This window comes from Corvus moneduloides, chromosome 1 (assembly GCF_009650955.1).
Source record: "Corvus moneduloides isolate bCorMon1 chromosome 1, bCorMon1.pri, whole genome shotgun sequence".
NCBI lineage: Eukaryota > Metazoa > Chordata > Aves > Passeriformes > Corvidae > Corvus > Corvus moneduloides.
The window spans coordinates 17968823-17990151 of NC_045476.1; the positions used below are offsets into that span (position 1 = coordinate 17968823).

Below are 21329 nucleotides of genomic sequence, written 5' to 3' on the forward strand. Positions count from 1 at the left end.
GTGAGAGCTGCTGCACGTTAAGGATGTGTTACTCAGCCTCTTTAACCGCCCACTTGCAAGGTGCTGCCAATTCTGCCCTCTCCTCGGCCTGGCCTCTCCTATAGCCTAATTTATTCTTCAGTCCTTCCTCTCTTTTTTCTTTCTATAATAATCTTCAGCATTCTTGCCTTTTTTTTTTCACAGACTTTTTTTAGCAAATGCACTGGGTGGTGCAATTAAATAAGGTCAAACTCAACAAAGAAGACACACACCTATTTCCTTATGGAGGCTTGCCAATGTATTTAACATCTGTATAGTCTGGAAAAGAAACCATGTATGAGCAAAGGTTAACCCTGCTAGCAGATTTCCAAATACATAGTTATGATGCTAAGGAAAGGAGAATCCTGTGGTGTCTAAACCCTTGTACATTTCAGAATGTCATTTGTGACATACTTTGGACCATTTTGAATGCCCTAGGAGAGGTAGCAAACATAAAACTTTTAAACAAGGGAGTCAGGGTATCTGGATAACATAAACAGAAAAGGAGTTGTATGAACTACTAATAAACGCTGAAGCCTAAGGTGAATGTTTGTCCTGAAACTTTATAATGATGGTTTTGCCATTGACTTCAGTAAGCAAATAATCTTTACACTGCAGATAATGAATCAAAAATCCATCTTGTGTCTCTTGACACCTTGAGACAGATTCAGTTTATCAGCTCCTAGTGCTGTGGCAGCTGTTTTTACTAAAGGTGCTACTTGTCTCCTTAAAAATGAACTGACTGAAGAGGAGCTATTGGACAGCACAGTTTTGCAAGAATTACTTCCTTATGGATAAAAAATAAAAAGTAGTCCTGCCCAATTTTAGCAATTACCCAACTCACGCTACTGTGTCCCAGAGTATTTTAATACTACTGCCACTAACAAATTCTTCACATTGTTGTCCTAAATTCCACCCGAGTATCAGCTGAAGTTTGATTCAGATAATGTTTAAACTCATACGACGCTGGTGAACGCCCTCTAGGTGCGCACGGAAACATGAGGTGGTAGCAGAGGGGTTCACCGATGCCACCACCGGGGACAAGCCACTGCCACCAGGCGATGCCACTGCTGGGACAGGAGGCGATGGCTGGCCGGGCTTGAGGCCGGGCTGGGACAGGGCAGCGCTTGCTCCTGCCGGGAAAGCGAAATAGAAACCGGAGCCGGGGCCACCCCGATCCCCCGCCCTCGGCCAGGGCGGGCGGTGCTACCTGCGCCCTTCCCCGCCCCCGGGAGTTTCCCGCGGGACCTGGCGGAGCCGCGCTGGCTGCGGGCGGACGGACGGGCGGCGCGGGCTCTCCCGGCGCCCCGCGGGTGAGCGGGGCCGGGGCCGGGGCCGGGGCCGGGGCTGGCAGGGGAGGGGGAGCGCCGGCAGGGCCCTGGCGGGATGGAGCGGAGCGGGACGGTGCTGCGCTGCCGGGCGGAGGCGGCTCGGGTCCCCGTGTGGGGCCGCAGCGCTGTCGCGGGCAGGTCCCCGGCTGCCCTCGGCTCCCCGAGCGGCGTCGGGAGCTGCCGGGGCTGCGGCACCTGCGCTGTCCCCGGGGCTGCAGGGCAGGAAGGGGCTGGGGCTGGGCTCTGCTGCTGCCAGCGCTGGGAGGCTCGCGGATTTTCTTATTCCAGGTGAATATGTGAAGTGGTGTGGAAATTGAAATTGTTGATATTTTTTTTCCCTTAACAGTAGAAGTTTTTTTCGGAGAGATTGTGTTTTTCAAGGTCTGTCGATAAGGTTTCTTAAAAAGTAAATAGGGACACTTTTTTTTCATTTCTAGTGGGCGGTCACTTGTCAGACCAGAAAATTATTCTCTAAAAGCAGTACAAGAGATCTTTATTGTGGTGTATGATTGTGTTGAGCCAGTCCGTGCAGTTTGTGGCTAGCTTTTCTTTTGAGGGGAAGTGTTGGGGGTTTTTGTACGTGTGTTTTGGGGCTTTTAATTTTATTTTTATTGTCGATTTTGTTCCATTTTTTCCATCGTTGATCCTTGACACGCAAAAAGTCCCACAGGGGCTCAGACGTCGGGTATCCAGTTACTCTTACTTAATATGATTGATATAAGGATGGTCTCTGGCAGCACACTTCTTAGGCAAAAGGGGTTGAAAAGCTACGCAGAGAATAGAGAAATAAACCTTTGGCTTGCAAATTACTCATGTGATGATGTTGAAATATTGGCAAAACTAGAGAAAGAGTCTTGGGCTTTAGCAACTGTCTCAAGTGCTTGCATGCAGTTTTATTTTTCCACTGCAAGTAAACCCAGTTTTTTTTACCTGAGAATCTAAGTAAAGCATACTTACTGATGTAATTTCTTGATGAACCTATATAGGATGATTTAGAATACTACATGAGTGCCCACCACTGATACTAGTACAGGATTTTAGGGATAAATAGGAAGAGTGAATTCCACATTGGAAAATGGACTCTTTTTTTTGCTTGTAGGGGAAATATAATACTAAATTGCCGCATACTTTAAAAAATCAATTTTTGTAGTCTAGACACTGCTTTTATTGTGTAAACATTTAGTGCTTAGAATTTGCTAGATACAGGGAAAAATAAAATCATAAAATCATTTCGGTTGGAAAAGACCTGTAAAATTAGCGAATCCAACCCAGCACTACCAAGCCCACCACTTAACCATGTCCCTAAGTGTCACATCTACATGTATGTCTTTTAAATCCCCCCTGGGATGGTTTCCCTGGGCAGCCTGTTCCAGTGCTTAGCAACTCTTTCAGTGAAGTAATTTTCCTAATATCCCATGTAAACCTCTCCTGGCACGACTTGAGGCCATTTCCCCTTGTCTGATCACTTGTTATTTGAGATAAGAGACCAACTCTCACCTCGCTACCTCTTCCTTTCAGGGAGTTGTAATGGTGAAGAGTTTGCAGCTTTTCTCAAGCACTAAAAGCACAGAACTGAGAATATGCAGGTTATAGTCACTTCTTCGTGTTATTCCGAGCTTTTTGGGTAGTAGTGAAACTGCCAAGAGTATTATTAGTATTGTGCTCTAGTTTGGGAATATTTTGAGGAACAGAGCAGAGCTGACACCTCCAGAAATCTACATTTGGTCTACTCTGTACAGATGCTTTGTGCATGAAAATGCTGTCAGAGAGTAAATTAGTTTAATTGTGGTACGTATTTGTCTTTATCCACAAAAGACCAGAGTATCTAGAGGCTCATGTTTTTTCTTCAGAAAGTCCCTCAGGACTAGTTTGTAACTTTACCTGACTTTACACATGAGGTCTCTCAGTTCCTTTTATGACAGCACTGTTTCATTTCTTAGGAACCCCACTAATTCAGCACCAAAAAAAAGCAACAAATAGAAGTCCTGCTCTGGGGAAAAATAGAAATCTCATTTATATTTAAAAGTAACCACGTTCAGGCTTTGTTAACAGCCTATAGCTTGATCATGGAGCAGGAAGTTGGGGTGATAGGGGCTAGAAAACACCCACAGCATCTTTTCCTTTTTGTGACCTCTGAGCACCCAGGATACAAAGCCTGCAGCCTCCCCGATCGAGTAGTGCTAGTGACCACAAAGTTTCCAACCTGGCTGCCCTCATGCTGGGGGTGTGGGTTGACTAGGGCTGGGTGAACTGGTGTAGAGTGCTGGTGAAAGTCACTGTGCCTGTCTTGGGGGAACAGGGGGCACAGTACTGCTCTGCCACTGTCACAGGATTTGGGTCTGAATTTGAAAAGGAACAGGCACTCTGTTTGCCTTTTCTGATGCTGCATCTGCTGTCCTGTCCTGCCTTTTTAATTTTCAGCACATGGTCTGACTTCTTTGCCAACTCAGACACGTCATTTTACTTGGTTTTCTTCACGTTAGAGCTGACGTAAATACTCTAACCCATGAGAAATATGTGCCACAGAACTTCTACGTCCTTGTGGTGAGGGTAAGAAAGATAGTGATCATAACCAGAAACTACCTGGGTAAACGCATTGCTCTATGGCCTCAGGGAACCGAGTCTGCTGCTTGTCCTTGAGATAAGGTTTTGTTTGCTGCTTTTCTTTTTTCTTTTTAATTTTTTTAAGTGTATTTTTGCTTGGTTGTTATTTTTTGCCCCAAAATAGATGGTGTAGTGGATTATGAAAAAGGGAAATGAGAGCTCTCTAAAGAGGGCATGCTCTAGTCAGTTCTGCTAAACGAAAGGAGGTCCTACTCTTTGCTTAAGCAAGCATGAGACAGAGAGAATAAAACTCGGGACCTAACCATGGAAAAACTATTTTTCACTACTACTTGGAAATCTGGATGATACAGTAGCTTGATTCTTTATTGAGTTGTCATCTTTTTCTGCAGAAAAATCCCCTGTTATCTCAGCCTTGTGATTACTAGCTCTTCTTTCCGTGAAGCAAGTGACCTATCTGAATACAAACCAGTCCTTCTGCTTGAGCTGGTATGCAATGGCTTTATTTGTTTTGCCTTTTTTAATAGATTGCCACAGAACACTGCAGAATTATCATCAGTGGTAAATACGGGTTCTGAAAAACGTGATGACTTCAGGGATTCTATTGAGACGTTTTTAAATGGTTTTGAGTGATGTAATCAGGTTAAATACAAGGTAAGTGCTCTAGACATTTATGTGTTGGAAACTATTTGTGTCAGTATTTTAATGACTGACCATGCATATGTTTTTAACTTGAATATGTAACTCTCTGGAATAGAAAGGGACTTTTTGGGAAGTTGAACCCAGCTTGCTGTAAATGCATTCCAGCAAAATAGTTGCAATAACCTGAAAAGTTATTGTTAGGATTAGTGGGGGCAGAACAAACTGCTGGAAACCACTTCAAAAGCTCATTGATTTTATGATAGCTCAGTTTCTTACTTTCTTCTGAAAGTCCGGATGAAAATTTCAGTTCAGGTCTAGTTCTGACTAGTTATTTGCAAAAAAAATAGGGATTTTGTATCTCAGGTGGTGACAATTGTGCTTTGTTCAATGAAACTAACAGATTCCTATTACTATTACAAGGAATGACCTTGCTTTGTGACCTTTCCTTCTTTGTGGATACACCATATAAATTGTCAATAAAAACTTAGACATAAACTAATTGAGAATGTTAATATCTCTGTCATTCTTTTCCAAACAATGAATTCCTTTGTTTGTATTGAGGGTGCTCCTTCATTTTTGCATATCTATCACAGTGGTGTATTCTTACTGTACCTGTTCCTTTAAGGAAATGCTTTATTGTAATAAATTCCAAGAATGAATGACAGGGGAGGTTAACTAATAACTTCTAAATAAATTTCACTAGCAAATATTTCTCCATTTGGTCTTCACCCAGGATACTAATTATGATTTTCTTCATAATACAAGTTATTAATTTTAAATCCAACTGTGTAATGATGAGCTATTGATCACTCTGATAACTCCTTTTCATTCTTACTTTGCTAAAACAAATTTAGGTGAAAAGTGTTTTCAAGTTTGCTTCTTTTTTTCCAGGAGTGATTTTGCAAAGTGGACAGTGATGGAGTATATGAGCACGGGTAGTGATAGCAAAGAAGAGATTGACTTGTTGCTAGCTGATCTAAATATGTCTGAGGTGATAGCCATCATGGAAAACCATTATCCAGGTGAAGACATTGCAGTCTATGAAGACAGCTTAATTACAATGTGTGAAGAGGCAAATCAAAACGATGAAAGTGCAGAATCATTACTGTTTTGTGAAAGGGAGGTCTCTTTTATGTCCTCCGTCAAATACGGGACTGTGGAAGACCTGCTTGCTTTTGCAAATCAGGTGTCTAACACTGCAAAACAATTTAAAGGATGCAGACAACAGGAATCTGGAATCCTCTTAAATATGGTACGTTGGTTTTCCTTTTACTTGGCATTTCATAGACCTTAGGAATTAGAAGTTTTTAATGATTCTAAATAAAGATCAGTTCCAGGAGTAACAGGCTGTGGTTTCCTGTGCATTCCTGGGGCTGGAAGGCTCTGAGCCTATCAAGTCTAGCCCCTGCAGCCTCAGGCTGCTATGGAGGAAGGTCTGTTGTTCAGAAGGATCCATTCTGTTATCTCCTGGTATCTCTGGAGATTAGAAAACATTTCCCAGTATTGAATACAAACTTGAGACAAGCAGTCGAAAAGCAAAATCTACATCTCATTTTGTCCTTTCAGTACTTAAATGGGGCTTACAAAATCCACAACTTGTATAAAAAAAGAGAGTGACTTTTTAGAAGGGCGTGCAGTGATAGAACAGCAAGGAACAATTTTAAACTAAAGCAGTAGAGGTTTCTTTACTCTGAGGGTAGTAAGGCACTGGAACAGACTACACAGAGAAATTGTGGATGCCCCATCCCTGGAAGTGTTCAAGGCCAGGTTGGGTGGGGCCCTGAGCAACCTGACCTGGGGGTGACATCCCTTCCCATAGTAGGGGAATTGCACCTAGATGATCCTTAAGATCCCTTCCAACCAAAGCCTATCTATGATTCTATGAATTCTGGTGGTGTACAGGTCTGGGAGACAGTAAGAGTCTTCCAGTGCCTTGTGTTCATGCAGTAAAATGTTCCCAAAAATAAAGAACTGGGATCTAAAGATATAGTTCTTAAATTCACTCTATATGCACAAAATGTCAATAGTAGTAATGTAAGGAGAAAAAGCACATACTATAAAGTGTGATTTTAAGAGTTACAATATTATGTAATATCTCACACTGCTAAATTCAAGTATAGATGTCTTGTTTTGAGATGTTAATTTTTTTCCCTAAAATTGTTTGTGTTCTACAAGCATCTCTGGATATTAGTGTCATTTGACTTCTGTTTGAGATCAGTTGCTCTGGAAACAGTGTTGCAATGGAATTCTATTCATATATGTTGGTGCTGCTGCTGTATTTTTTTAAGATGCTCTACATCTATCATCTTAAATATCTTGTATGTAATGTATACTGGTTGCTTGAGGCTTACTGGTTACTCAGGTGTGAAATACCCTAGGGTATTGCTTTATTCTGATTTGGAGGGAGTGTTTTGCAATTCACAGTATTGCAAAACAATCACTTTTCAACTCTGTGACATTAAAATGACACTTAGTAATATTGAATGTTTCCTATACTTAGGGTAGACACTGTTCTACATACTCGTGGTTGTTTTGCTTGCATATTGTTTCTATAGATGCATACAACTGGTATGAACCAAGTCCTATTAGGTGCACGTGATCCCATTATGCAACTGAGGGTTGGAGGCATTACCTGTGCACACGTTTCAGCAGGGGCATCTGCTCTGTAAATATCAACAGCATTTTGGTTAGGATCAGGAGTGTTTCTGATTGCCTAGTGACCCTCACTGACTGCATTGTGGCTTGCATCGGAAACGGTCTTGAACTGAACAAGCTGGATTTCTTTCAGTTGAAACTGAACTGAAAGATCCATTGTAGCCACAGACAAACGTTCACAGGGTCAAGCTAGGAACTAGTCCTAAAAGCCTCCTGAAAACATGAATAGTATGGTGGTCATTGCTCTCTTGCTCTGTAAATCAACCCTTCTCAGCCTCTCTTCCTTTCCAGGATAAGGTGTAACACATGTGGATTAGTCTCAACTCTTTGGAATGCAGTAGGCAAGCAAGAGGTACAGATTTTTAGACATGTACGGATTGCTTTACCCTGGCTCTAATCAGTAGAGGGAAGGCTTGTTCTCTCTATCCTAAGCAGAATACTTTTTATTAAAGGACAGTCCCTCATGCCCCCTTGGTCAAAGGTTAAGAACTTCTCCTCCCCAGATTTAGGAACTTGGAAGAATTAATTTATTTCATGTAGGTACAAATCACAAATGACAATTTTAGCAGTCAAGAAGGTACTTTCCTGATTGAAAAACATGAGGGTAGATTAAAAATGAAAGATTATATGTTACATCTTAAATAGAAATCTAAACCAAATAATCTTCCTGATATGCTTTTATCTTAAAAAGCATAGCTGAAGAGCTGAGTATTTGAGGTCCTATGACAGGCATGAAATAATAAAAATCCTTGATGTGATTTTACATCTCTTCAAGAATCTTGATAAAGTAGCAGTAAGGAGATTAATGATATTCCAAATATTGGCTGAAATAATTAGAAGCATATTCATGGGAAATACTATTAATTTTGTAGCTGAGAGACTGAAGAAGCAACATCAGAGATCAAGCAGTACTCACATGGCTGTAGTTAGGTGTTTGGTCTCTCTCTCTGTCACGTGCAGAGGGAGGGAGCTGTTTCAGAGAAAGATTTAGGACATGATACTGACTTAGGTGCCCTGAATCCCCTCCTTGCCTAGTTGGTGATACAGAAGAACCAAAGCTCCCAACATTGCCCACCTAGAGCAGACAATGTTATTCCCACTCTTCTTTTTTAAACTATGGTGTAAAACTAGAGGAAAGTGGCTGGTAGAATCATGGCAGACTTCTTTGACCTTTTACTAAGCAGCAGAAACTCCAATACAAGATGGAAAATCAAACCCCTAGCAGTACATGTGATATTAGGAAATGCTGAAACTCTTGCTCATAGATAACCTGAGTAACAGGTATGTGGCCTAACAAGTTAACAGATTACAGGAAGGACAAACATGTGCAGGTGAATCTAATAACAAGAGGTGGGTAATTTCATTAACCCAGCTGCTGTTGTTGTTGTTTCAAGACAATTAATTGCAACTTACACTTCGTAAATTAGTCACTGGAGAGAAACGTGGATGCCTGGGCTGTGAATGAATGCCACACCTCACATGCTGTTCCCATTTGATGTTTCTAAATAAAGACTGCTAAGCAGATCATGTGCATCATACACATAAGTGATATATTTTTATTCCACTATATGTATAAAGTTAATTAGATTTGAAGTAGTTTTAACTTCACTGTGATTTTTTTATTATTTATTTAACTCCACAGATCACACCCAAGAATGGGCGCTATCAAATTGACTCAGATGTGCTCCTGTTTCCATGGAAGTTGACTTACAGGAACATTGGTTCTGATTTTATTCCTCGGGGAGCTTTTGGGAAAGTGTACTTAGCCCAAGACAGAGAAACCAAGAAACGAATGGCATGCAAACTGGTATGTTAGTTCAGTAGTTTTATCTCTGAGCAAATATTGTATGACATACTCCTTACATTATATTTTCAAATATGTCTGCATCAAGTTCTGCTGTTGGCTGATGATCATCTTGGTTTTGTTTGCCTAAACAAGGTGGGAAAAATGCACACTTCTGTTCGCTTGTTTAAATTTTTTGGCTGTGAAGCTGCAAATATCTCAGCATCTTGAAAGTATCTGGAAGTGTGTGTAACTGGCACATGGGCTGTGGTGCAGAGTGGATTTTCTACTTGTTCTGCTGTTATCACTGTGGTAAAATATCAGTGGGAGACCACATCCCTGTTGAAAGTGGTAGCAAAATCCTGCAGCTGCAGACGGTTTTACGCTCTTGTCCTTTAACTGAGGTGCTCAGACTTTAGTTTTCTTTACTCCAGTACCATTAATGTCCCTGAGAACTCAGTATGTGCAACTCTTAATGTGTTTTGGGCACTGACAGAGTTGTGAGATGTCTCAAGAGAACTGCTGAGCACTGCCCTGCTTTTATGCAAGCCAACATTTTCTTTCAGCTATGCCTTTTAACATACTATTCAGAGTTGAGCAGTAAATATTCAGGGCCAGTAAAGGCTCAGCTGGGACATTGCTCTAGATCCCCCAGCTTATGAATAAGTACCTGTATTAATTCTGTATGCAAAAGAGTTGGGAAGCTGTATGTCCTTCCCTTGCAGCCAGCCTTGTGTCCTCATGGGGACAGATTTAGTTAGCTGCTTCTGCATAACCCACTGCAGAATTAAAAGTATCTACTGTTTCTGAAAATGCAAACAGTATTTCTCACTGAAATAAAAATACCAGCCTCTTATTTGGTTCACAGGCACGAGTCCAAGGGAAGAAAACTAAAAAGAGCAGTAGTAGCTTTCCTGTGTGTAAGCAAACACTGTTTTTATTGTCTCTGCAATCTGTCGTCAGTACTTTTTAAAGAAATACGGTGCTGCTGGCGCTCCCTTCAAAGCAGGTTTCATTTCTTGAAAGCTATAAACCAGTGCTGATAAGGACTGAATTGAGGTCAGTAATGGTCCTGAGCACTGCAAGCACTGATCCACCTGTCAGGTGGGTGTGTAGTCCTGGTAGTGCAGATGAGTGCACAAAGCTAATGGAAAAAGCAGTGGGAATTTTATCTCCTTCACCAGGAAGTTTGCATAAAGCTTTTGCGTAATCACTGGATTTTGACGGGAATAACTCTTGCTACATTGCTTTTTCTGGAAGATTGCACTTTTTGTTTGGGCATGATTCCAAAATATCTCTCAACTTTTAACAGGATGTCTCTCAACTGCCAAGGAAGAAAAGTTGCAGGAGCAAAGTAAAGCTCAGTATTTTAACAAGTGTATATAAGTGCTTTACTTCCTTCTTTTATGTTAATCTATAGGATAATTAGTGTCCATATGGATAACTTGTTTATTGAGCTGCTTTTCTTTGATTTTGTTTCAATGTCATAGGTGCCAGTGGATCAGTTCAAACCATCAGATGTTGAAATACAGGCATGTTTCCGTCACGAAAACATTGCTGAATTATACGGTGCTATTTTGTGGGATGAGACGATCCATCTCTTTATGGAAGCTGGAGAGGGAGGATCTGTCATGGAAAAGCTGGAGAGTTGTGGTCCTATGAGAGAGTTTGAAATAATTTGGGTGACAAAGCATATTCTGAAAGGACTTGACTTTCTCCACTCCAAGAGGATTATCCACCATGATATCAAACGTATGTTTGTGTGGTTCCTTGGGGTACTTTCTGGTCCAGGTTGGGCTGGGGCCCTGGTGGAGTGCCTGAGACTGAGCTGGGGCATGTAGCCTTACATATCTGAGTGGGAGCGATGCATAATGCTTAACAAATGGCAAGGTCAGGTTCTGGAGATAATAGTTACTTACACTATTTATTAATTCACCCCAGCAAAGAGGATAATTAGAAAGTCATAGATCCTATGCCATTCATGAGCAACTCAATTTAAACAAAAACCTAAAGAGTGAAATTATCAGTCTGTGTTCAGCCAGAAGTTTCCTGCTTTCAATATAAATTCATCCTGAATGTTTCCATGCTCACCTTCAACGTGCACCTTTTAAGTTTTACATTTCTACACAGCTGTTCCTCAGTTTGAGACACTTTGGAAGTAAACACATAATTTGTGTTGGTTTTTTTACTTTAAACAATTACAGAAAATTTTAATATATATTTGCTTTCAAAAAACTCTGGATATTAACATGTATAAACAAACATACTGATTTTAAGTTTAAATTGAATATGCTAGTATTAAATTACTTCAAAATTCAATTTTAATGTGTTGCATTTAAATCAGTGTTAAATGTTGTTTCTCCCAGTACCACCTTGGCCCACAGATAGATGCATTTCTGTGAGTTTATTTAGCTAAACTTGAGGGTTTAAAATAGAAATATTCAGACTGAAGCATTACAATAGTTCACAGAAGATGATTATTAGGAATTGCTAAATTTTTATCTCAGTTCTGCATTTTTGTATTTTTGGGTTTTTTTAAATTTAGTATGGGTCAGTATTTTAGATGTAAGCTTTTGAGATTCTGACGACTACAAAGCTGCTTATTTTTTCCCTTAATTGTTTTTTTCACTTGTAGTAAGGGTCTTTCCTATGGGTTTATTTTAATTGGCAGTAACAATGACGTTAATTAAACGATCTAAAAACCAAATCAGCCCAAAGCCTACTACATCTAGATAGTGACTAGGAGAACCAGCCCATTGTGAATGTGGTGGATATGAGTGTTTTTCCAGCCTTTTCCTGTGTTGGTGGATGCAGGGCAGGTGATGAGGCAGACGTTGCCTGGGACAGATGTGGTTGCCCAGAGGTGCCTGGGGTGAGCCCTGACCACGCTCCTGCCTGTTTGGCACCAGGAGTGAGCTGGGTAGTCCAGGCCCGAGATAGAGCCATGCCCACTGCCTGGAAAGGCAGCCTCCATGCAAGGAGCCGTGTGTGTTTCTCTCCCCAGGTGGAATCGATAGAAAAGGCTGTTTCCCAACACCTCTGATATCTTCCTCACTCTGTCTGCTTCTGTTAAGCTGCAACTGAGTCTGTCCTGCTGAAGGAGATGAGGATTTTATTGAGATGAAAAGGGGAGGAGGACATTCTGGTTCTTGGGAGGTGTTCAGTGCTGCCACTCATTTTAACCCTTGGTTGGAGAGCAGTTAAACCATGAGGCTGTTTGGTGGGGGGAGCTTCAGTCTAAAACCAGCTGCAGCTGGGGCTGAGTACAATCCCAGGCAGGCAGCAGATCCTGCTGCACTGTGGCAAGTGTGGCCCCTTGCACCATCCATTACGGGGTGTTTAAAATTCATATCTTCAAAGTTATCCCTAAAATTACAGATTTATGTAGTATATAGTACTGGTAAGGAAGCAGCTGTGTGAAGCATTGCTTCAGGAATCAGTACTGCTGAAATCAAGTCTGCCCTCCCACTGGATGATCGTGGTAGGCACTGTTAAGATGGAAAATGGCCCACAATTTCCTGTAAGAGAAAATGTGTTTCTGTTGTGTAACTTGGAGACTTCATTTTACCACATCTTCTGAAACAGCAAACAAGAATTTCTCAAGGCTCACACCAAGCACTACATTCATAAATATTTGATCAGAAGTGAAGCCTCTGAGTACAAAGTTGTGCCTTAGGCAGAGATTTATGAAAGAAAGGAAATTAAGCTCCTAGATTCTGCTGCAGTTCAGAGGGAGTTTGAAATGCTCAGTCTTCTATTACTTTTGCAGCCCTTGTCTGTCCTGTTGTGCTGTCCTCACTGACCAGTGCAGGAGACCTGTGTGGCTGCTGTGGAGGGGCCCTGGTTACTCTTCTATTTCTGTCTTCACTTAAACTGTTACTCTAGAAAAACCTCTTGGTAAGCAACAGTTGTGCTGCTTATAGCCAGAGCTGCACAGCATGATCTGCGCCTTGGAGACCATTAAACATCTTCAGAGCACTGTGCTGAAGTGCCTGCCAGTCTTCTACTTTCCTCATCTACCCTTAGCCTTTTTCCCTCTCTCTCTCTCTCTTTTTTTTTTTTTTTTAAGCTAAGAAAATGACCAAAAATTGATTCTTTGACATAAACCAGTCCAGTTTGATTTTTAAGATATGATTTAAAATTGAACCAAAGAATTACCAGAGCTATTTTGGCTAGAAGGATATTGGCTGTAGAGAGTGGTTGTGCTAATCTCTCCCTTTTCAGGCTAGCATCTGAATGAAACAGGAGTGTTGTAAAATAAATCCCGGGCATGCCAGAAATTTAAATGTTGTCACTTTTGCTTTTCTTTTAGCAAGCAACATCGTCTTTATGTCAACTAAGGCTGTTTTGGTGGATTTTGGCCTGAGCGTTCAAATGACTGAAGACATTTACTATCCCAAAGACCTTAGAGGAACAGAGGTAAGAAGCTGAAGGGACAAAAGCCCTTATATTGCATTAGTCCTATGGTTGTGGTGCTTAGGCTCAAATTTGAAGCTGGAGGGCTAGAAGCCTGGCTAAAATAGTTACTATAAAACCTATAAAAAAGTTACAAACATTAATACTGTCTCAATTATATTTTTATTTTCAACTTGCTGAGTGGAATGCTTTGAAAGCCATGTCACTTTCTCTGCAGTCCCATTTGTTAGCAATTATTCACTGAAGTCAAACAGTACTCTGAGGAGGGTTGTTTGCAATGTATCAGCTGCTGGTCAGAGACATTTCAAACAGGAATTTGTTCTTTGCTCTAGCAAATATTTCTTCTGAGATACTCGCTATGGACTGGGGTGATCTGCTCAACGCCATACTTTGACTCCTCCTCCAAAACCACAGAAATTATAGATGTCTGGGTTTCATCCCTTAGCACTTCTAAGCTTTGTTCCCCAGCTACATGTAACCCTTTGGTTCTTCAGAGGTTGTGCATGGCACGGTTGATGATTATCTGTTAAAATTGCTGAGACATTACTGTGATGGAGGTGGGGTCCTTTTAAATGTTCTCAGTGACTTTAGATCCTGCACACCACTTGGGCTGCATTCCTGCCGAGGTGCTTCCAGGGCTGAAGATTTAGCAAACAACCAAGCTGCAACAATTAGCTTGGATAGCTGCTGCAGATGTGGCATTTGTGCTCTCTGTTGCTTGAGGAGATTGTTTACAGGAAATGCTTTATTTGAAATGTTGGCACTTACCCTTTAGTAGTCTGCCACATGTGTAAAGAGGAGATACTTGTGTAATGGACAAAAAACATTTCACTTTTTAGAAGAGTAGGATAAACAAAGATTTCACAGAAGGTCAGGCTTGTTTGTTTATTTTTTTCAGGACAATTGAGAAAACACTTGAATGTTTGTTTTCAATGTCTGTAGTCAGGGGAGTTAAAATGCTTGCTGAACTGGAAGCAGCATGCTTTCTGGCATTTCATGTATGAGCTTTGCGGGGTTTTTACTTTGGTTTGGGGTTTTTTGTTTGTTCAAGGGGGTTTTGTGTGCTGTTAATGAGAATAAGAACAGTGGTGGGTATGAGTTGGTAGGGTATTTCCCAAGGATGGAGATGTATGTAAACAGGAAATTTCCATCATTGTGGAGCAGACTGGTGAGGATCCACTTCTGGGTCTTGGAGGATAGGCCAAGTTCATGTTGGTAAGAACAAGTGAAAAGTGAAAACACTTCCGTGTTTTCACTTTGTTGAGTGAAAAACACTTAGTTCTTCATTTAATAGGAGGAAAATGATTCCACAGAGTTTAATAACTGCAGTCCTATCCTCAGAAAGCTGATAATGCCCCCCACCCTGAAATATGGCCATGTTTGGTGTTTGCTCTCTCAGGGGAGCAGCAATCCTGCTGCAGCATCGCAGCCAGAAGTGAGGTTGGAGAGAGAGCACTGGGAAAGGAGATTTTCAGATACCAGTGAAAGACTTACACACTAATGTTCCTGATGCTCCTATAGGTTTTTCTCCCTTCAGTTCCTCCCACAGTCTTCATTCTAGGCATCATCTTCTCCACGGTGCCTAATCCTGTTGCCCACAAATGCCCTCTGTAGTCTGGCTTTCTTGATTTTTTTTTTTTCCCCAAAGTAAGATCTTAAGTCTCCAAAGTCCTCTTGAGTTTTGCATCCTGGGTTATGCAGCCTTAAAAAGTGGTGCAGTTGTCCTGCTGTTTCTGCATGCAATTGTGCAGCCCCTGGTTAGGGCTCTGTCACTGCCATGCAGCATCGTGCCTGTGAGCTGGCTGGTTTCTCTTACATCTGGTATTGGCAGGGACTTGTGTCCTTGAGGGAAGTGACAGGTGGAGTAACCTTTGTCCTATGCATGTTTTCCTCTGGGAGTTAGGATTTTTATTCGCTTCTATAGCACAGAAAGTCTGAATGTAGTAAATCTTCTTTGTGTTTATAAAAACAACATGATTGAAAGATAGTTAAATTTTGTTCAGCTGGTGTAGTGTGAAAAACCTGGTGTTCCTCCTTTTGTGTACAAGTCATGCAGAACATTAAACTGTGGTTGTTACGAAACTGCTCTGCAGGAAATACTTTTTTCTAGGCAGTTGCTATGCTTTCTGTTATGCTTCTGTCACTTGGTTAAAATATGTAAGCTTCAGTTACAACCATTTGAGGGTAAAAGTTTTCTGTTAAAGTCTATTGAGTGCGGAAGGTATGATTCATTTTCAGGAATGCTAAACTAAAACTAGCTCAGCATGAAGAAAGGACTGGTTTTTAGCTGGGCTGTTACACTGGTCTGACTGGCAGGCAAGTGCCAGCCCACCAGTCAGAAGGAATGAGAATGGGAAGGTATCCATGGCTTCTCTGCTTTGGTGACAACAGACTCTTGGACCAGTCTGGAATCAGAGCATTTTTGATTTTTGTCCCTGTGCAGTCAAGGTGCATCTTGACCATTTTCTCACCTTAACTGCAAGACAGGATCTTGTGCCAGCATTGTTTTTTGAAGGCAGCTGCTTTTTGCTTATGTAGATTTCACTCAAGTTGCACTGCATTTTCCAAAGACTTCTTTTTACAAAATTAGAAATTATGTTCTTTGCACTTCATGAGACTTAAAGGTGGAGGGTGCAGATGCACTGATTCTTGCTTAGGCCTGAGGAAAGCAATGGATAGGAGTCAGCAGCAGCTGCAGACACCTGCTGAGCCTTTGCAAACACTTCCAATTTCAAGTTCTGTTTGCGGATATGGAATGTAATTTACTGGGAAATACTCCTTGGAATTTGTGTGAGCCCAACAGCCGTTCCCAATCTGTGGTAATAAGTCAAACCATGTGGTGATGACTTAACTTCCTGCCCTCATGTCAGTTAATGGCTTTTAATGTGATTCTTTGTGTCAAGATGACTTGAACTAATTAAAGTTTGTTTGAATCCTTTAGAGGGAAATTGGCTGAGGGAAAAGTAGAAACCAGAAGCAAATATGGTAGCTTGCTGACCTGGTGTGCTGTGGGCTGTGCCCATGTGGTGTTGAAACCTGCTCTCTGGGCCAGTGGCGGTGGCAGAGCTGTGCAGGGTGTGCCTCCTGCATCCTGCCTGTCTGGTTCTCCTCCAGCTGCACTCTGAGTTGCCTGTAGCTGGCAGGAGCTTCCAAGATCCTTATTCAGACTCTTGGCAAATTCAAATGTTTCAGTGAAATGTTTGGATGGAAGCTATTTTGGTTTCCATCAAGAAAGATTAGAATTCCTGGTTTGAAAAAAGGTTAGAAGAGGGATTCTTGTCTTCATAGCTGCTCTGGGGGTAACCTGGTGGAAAGGGCACCTAACTTTTAATTTATCCATTGCCTAGACCTGGCATGTTCCTCATCATCCCGTTTGTCAGGATAATGCTCCAAAATGCAGGTTACTGGATAAGAGGGAGGAGGTAAGAAGAGCAAGGACGACAGGAAGGTGTCTCTCTGTCAGTTCTGCTCAGAGGGGTTGTGTAGTATTCTGTGTAACAGGGATCTGAGGAGTGGATTCCTACCCCCATCTGGGTGGCTGTCAGTGCAGGTCACCCCCTCTCTTTAGTTCATGCACAGCCACTGTTCAAGCAGAATGGAGCAGTCCCAGCAGTGCCCCACAAAACAAACTGGCAATTCAGGCACCTCCTTTTGCTGTAGAGGGATGAGGTTTCTGCTACTCATCTGAATGAGGCAGAGCCATGGCTTGAACCTCAGCCTCTCACAGCTCAGCTAAGGCCCATAGCCACTGAGCTGTGGCCTGTCTGAGGAGGGCAAATCTGGAATATGAGTTTGTCCAGGTACTGTCTCTTTGGTTGTACTCATATGCAGAACAGAAAAATCTTATTTCCCAAATGGTGCTTGGTCTTTATGATGCAGGTACTAGTGGGATGCATCTCTTCAGAAGGGGGTTTCCAGGATCACAAAATGTCATTAAGTCATCTTTGGTTGTTGTTTTCTGCTGTTGAGTAATCTTTTTTTTTTTTTTTTTAAACTATTTGTCACAGATTTACATGAGCCCTGAAGTTATCCTTTGCAGAGGCCACACAACAAAAGCAGACATCTACAGCATGGGAGCTACTATCATTCATATGCAAACAGGCATCCCGCCCTGGGTGAACAGATACCCTCGTTCTGCATATCCATCCTACCTCTATATTGTAAGTGTCCTTAGGAAAGCCAGCTCAGTATCAGTTGAAGGGTTTCCTGCACTCTTGTTGGGAAAGCTCCAGTCATATAAAAACGATCAAAATATTTGTCAGAGGTGATATCATCCTTTTTGCTTCAGGGGAGGGAGGGAGGGAAGAAGTGGGTTTTGATCATTTAGGGGAAAACAGAGACTGAGCTGGAGTTGTCTCTGTGATTTGCGTTTCAATTTACAAACCTGGAGTTTACTGAAAGGACAGGGTTAGATCAGTGTGAGACCCATCTGTCTTCTAGTTGTCTATTTTCCTTAGAAGTTGCAGATAAAAAACTGGAGCCTGGCAGATTTGATTCTCTGGTTCCTCCAGTGTGGTACAGAAATCTGGTGAATTTGCATTACACTGGATTTTACTGAAGTTTCTTTGAGTTTTAAAATTTGTTACGAAATCTGATTTTTAAGAAGTGGATTTTGTGTACTTGCCTGTTCTGTTCTAGTTGATCACCCCTGCTTAGGGAGGTGATGAATCCTAATTGGGGGATTCCCAGACCATTCGTGTGGTTATCTGTGACTTCCTCTTCCATTGTTTTTGGAATAACTGTTTCCATGGTCTTTTTTCTTTCCAACAGATACACAAGCAAGCTCCCCCCTTAGAGGATATTGCTGAGGACTGCAGCACTTCCATGAGAGAATTGCTAGAAGCAGCTCTGGAAAGGAATCCTAATCACAGGCTGTCTGCAGCAGACTTACTGAAACACGAAGCCTTACACCCACCCCCAGAAGAGCAGCCGCGGTGCCAGAGTCTGGACTCGGCGTTGTTTGAAAGGAAAAGACTGCTTGCAAGGAAGGATCTGCAGCTGCCAGAAAACATTACAGGTAATGGTATCAGGTTGCCTTGTACTTAGTAGACTTCACTTTGTGTCAAATCTTGATTTGAAGGAGTGGTAAGGAACCAGCGAAACTCAAAACACATCTGGAAAGCGACCGGTGAAAATCCCACTCAGATGAGATCAGGCTCAGAGGCCATTAAGTGATCTGTAAAACGCCCATTGACTTCAATGGGGAGGAATTTAGCCTGATGTCTGCGGGGCTCCGGAAAGACTGGCTCTTGGAAAAGCCATGGCAGTCATTCAGGGCACTTCATGAAGTGTAAATTGTTGTCCCAAATGGCCTCAATTTGCCACGGTACCAGAGATGTTTTATACTCTTGATTTGTAAACAAAGTCCAACAACCACCAGCAAATCCAGCACTTTTTGCCTTTTTAAGGAAGAACACGCACAAAACCGTAACTAATGTTGTTGAGTGTCAGCCGTACAAGCCCTTTGTTTTAAAACCAAAAATGACTGTGGGATAGAATGCACTTGCCCTTGTGCATTAGTAAGTGCTTAATGAAGGATAATACAGAACCAGGTAGGAAATAGCCCTTTTAAGCCCAAGCAAGATTTGGTGCCAACAACCTGTCAACGGGCTTCAAAATGCTTTTCTTCTACTTACCAAATACATTAGGAGGGTTCTGACAAAAGGCGTTGAAAGACTCTTCCCAGACAAATGGTTTATTTAATTGGGATAAATATTTTTAAAGATATACCCTATTTGTGCACTAATGACATGGTTTCTCTATTTTCTTACTAGATTCCTCCTTGTGTAATGGGAGCATGGAAGAGTCAGACCTGCTAAAGAGACAAAGATCACTCTACATAGACCTTGGAGCTCTAGCTGGTTACTTCAATATTGTTAGGGGACCACCAGCCTTAGAATATGACTGACTCGGTAACATTTTATGTTGATGGGTCAGAAATGGACCTCTCTACCTCTTAAAACTTGATTTTAAGACTTGATTTTCCAATTTGTACATAAAACTGTTGCCATTATAGGCTGTCAAATGTGAATAGTGTTTAATTGCACAGATGATTAAGCTAAACCCTTAGGGGCTCTGATAAGCTGATCCCAAGCAGTGATGCTTGTGTGTCTGTTGCTTGACAACAAGATGATGTTTAAAAGAACACTGCTGGGAATGTCTTAATCCAGGATATCTTCCTGAGCTGGGCCTTGCACTTTTATAAAACTTGTAATATATGCTTGCAAGTAATGTCAGGAAAAAGTATAATATAATTGAGCATGTGGATTGTAAGATTCAAGTCTCTCTGAGCTGTCCTTAGAGAAAACCTTCCTGCCAACCCCCCCCCCCCCCCCCACCCCCCCCCCAAAAAAAGTCCTTGATTTAACCAAAGACTGGTTCAGTCTTGTTCTGTCTTTAAGACTTGGTCAGTCTCTAGTCATTCTTAAAGAAAATCAGGGCCTCTGAGCTAATTTCTATCAGCTGTCTTTGGAGTCAGATTATCTCTTGTTTACCGATGTGTTTTAGATTTGCACCTTCCCTGGGCAGTGGGAGCTAAGCAGGAGGCTGTCCCCCTTCTCTGTGGGTCTAGGGAGCCCTTCACTGGTGGTATCAGTTAGCTTTGGGATTAGCACAGCAAGTTGGCCCTGACAAAGAATGACAGTGACTCCAACTCCTTCTGATGTTTCAACTACTGCAAAGTAGGATAGTTTTCAAGGGTAGATCAAATGTTATTCCCTATTGGTAATAGTGGGCAGGCTCCAAATTCTTGCTTTTTAATACTTTAAAATTGTACACATGTATAATTGGTGTGAGTGCTATGGTTTGGAAAGCGTGTCATTAGTGACAAGCAGTGTTTATGTTCCTATGGAAATGGAATTATATTGTTCTTGCTGTCCCTCATACATTTGAAACATGATGTTTTGGATGATAGTAAAACTATGTAAACTGCATAGTTCTGTACATCCCATTGGATGAGAACGTAAACTTTTATAAAATTCTCTTTGATGCTTAGAATGACTCTTTTATAAGCATTTGTGTTAAATGGCATACTGTGTATGTTGTACTCTGAATCTTTTCTGAAGCAGAGTCTCTTTTTCGTGTCTGTTATTTAATGCTGCTCTTCTCTAACACATGATCTTAAACAGATGATTTCTAGTTTGATACTGATATGGTCAAATGAATAAATCCAGCTCAGTGCCTTGAGACGTGGTCATTCTTTCTTCATCTTCAAAAACAGCATGAGGCTGCAGCTGCATTTGGGCCAACACCCCCACCATAGCCCAGGTACACTACAGGCACCATTCCATTTATTGGGATGTTGGGTGAAGGTGATTGTTGATGGATTTTGGACTCTGGTAATACATGGTAAGTATTTCTGGCAGCTCTCCTTCTCACACCCCAACATTCCTTATGGACTGCCTGCATGTTGCACAGCAGTTGTGTACAACATGGAGCACTTCAGTCCTGATGTTAATTGCTGCAAAGAATCCTGTTGGAATGATCCACTGCTCTAGTGCTTTGTGCAAAATCTCTAGATGATTAGTTGCTTGGAGGAGAGCTGTGTGAGGGAGCCCTCTTAGTATTTATGCTGACTGATCAAGATATTCAGGGATCAGACTTTGAGTGTGACTGACTTAAAGAAAACATGACCAAATGGTTTGTATGGTCACCTTTGGTTTCAGAGACCTGTGTTCAATTTTATGATCTTTTGCTGATAGCTTTTGATCTTTAAGGAGATTAATAGAATTAGTTGGAAGCAGCTTTTCAGGTAACTGGAGGTGGGTTTATAATCTCTCCCCCAGTTTCCCTTCTATAAAATTAAGGTGTTTATTCTCACAAGACAATGGCTAAGGGTTATGCAAATGCTTATCGAGTGCTTGTATACTTCAACAGTGAGATCCATGTCAAAATTGGAGGCTGTTAGGGGTCTTTCACCTTTG

The 21329-nt window shown here is 41.6% G+C and overlaps 1 protein-coding gene across 2 annotated transcripts; it reads left to right on the top strand.

Moving 5' to 3' along the window:
- Positions 1 to 1069: 1069 nt before the first annotated feature.
- MAP3K8 (mitogen-activated protein kinase kinase kinase 8) lies at positions 1070 to 20592 on the top strand. 2 transcript variants are annotated; one of them, XM_032100818.1, is made up of 9 exons: positions 1070 to 1331; positions 4439 to 4565; positions 5445 to 5805; positions 8851 to 9015; positions 10482 to 10743; positions 13304 to 13410; positions 17415 to 17567; positions 18178 to 18424; positions 19182 to 20592. In XM_032100818.1, exons 2-9 carry the CDS (start codon positions 4531 to 4533, stop codon positions 19313 to 19315), a joined length of 1464 nt encoding a protein of 487 aa, XP_031956709.1. In that variant the 5' UTR covers positions 1070 to 1331; positions 4439 to 4530; the 3' UTR covers positions 19316 to 20592. The 2 variants fall into 2 exon arrangements, with proteins under 2 accessions (XP_031956709.1, XP_031956713.1); XM_032100822.1 differs by lacking the exon at positions 1070 to 1331 and adding an exon at positions 1422 to 1637.
- The last annotated feature ends 737 nt before the right edge of the window (positions 20593 to 21329 follow it).

Excerpts from the sequence above, each read along its gene's own strand:
- MAP3K8 (XM_032100818.1), top strand. The coding sequence starts at position 4,531 with ATGGTTTTGAGTGATGTAATCAGGTTAAATACAAG. Across the intron at positions 5,806-8,850 it reads CTGGAATCCTCTTAAATATG|ATCACACCCAAGAATGGGCG; the intron begins GTACGTTGGTTT and ends TTAACTCCACAG. Across the intron at positions 13,411-17,414 it reads AAGACCTTAGAGGAACAGAG|ATTTACATGAGCCCTGAAGT; the intron begins GTAAGAAGCTGA and ends TATTTGTCACAG.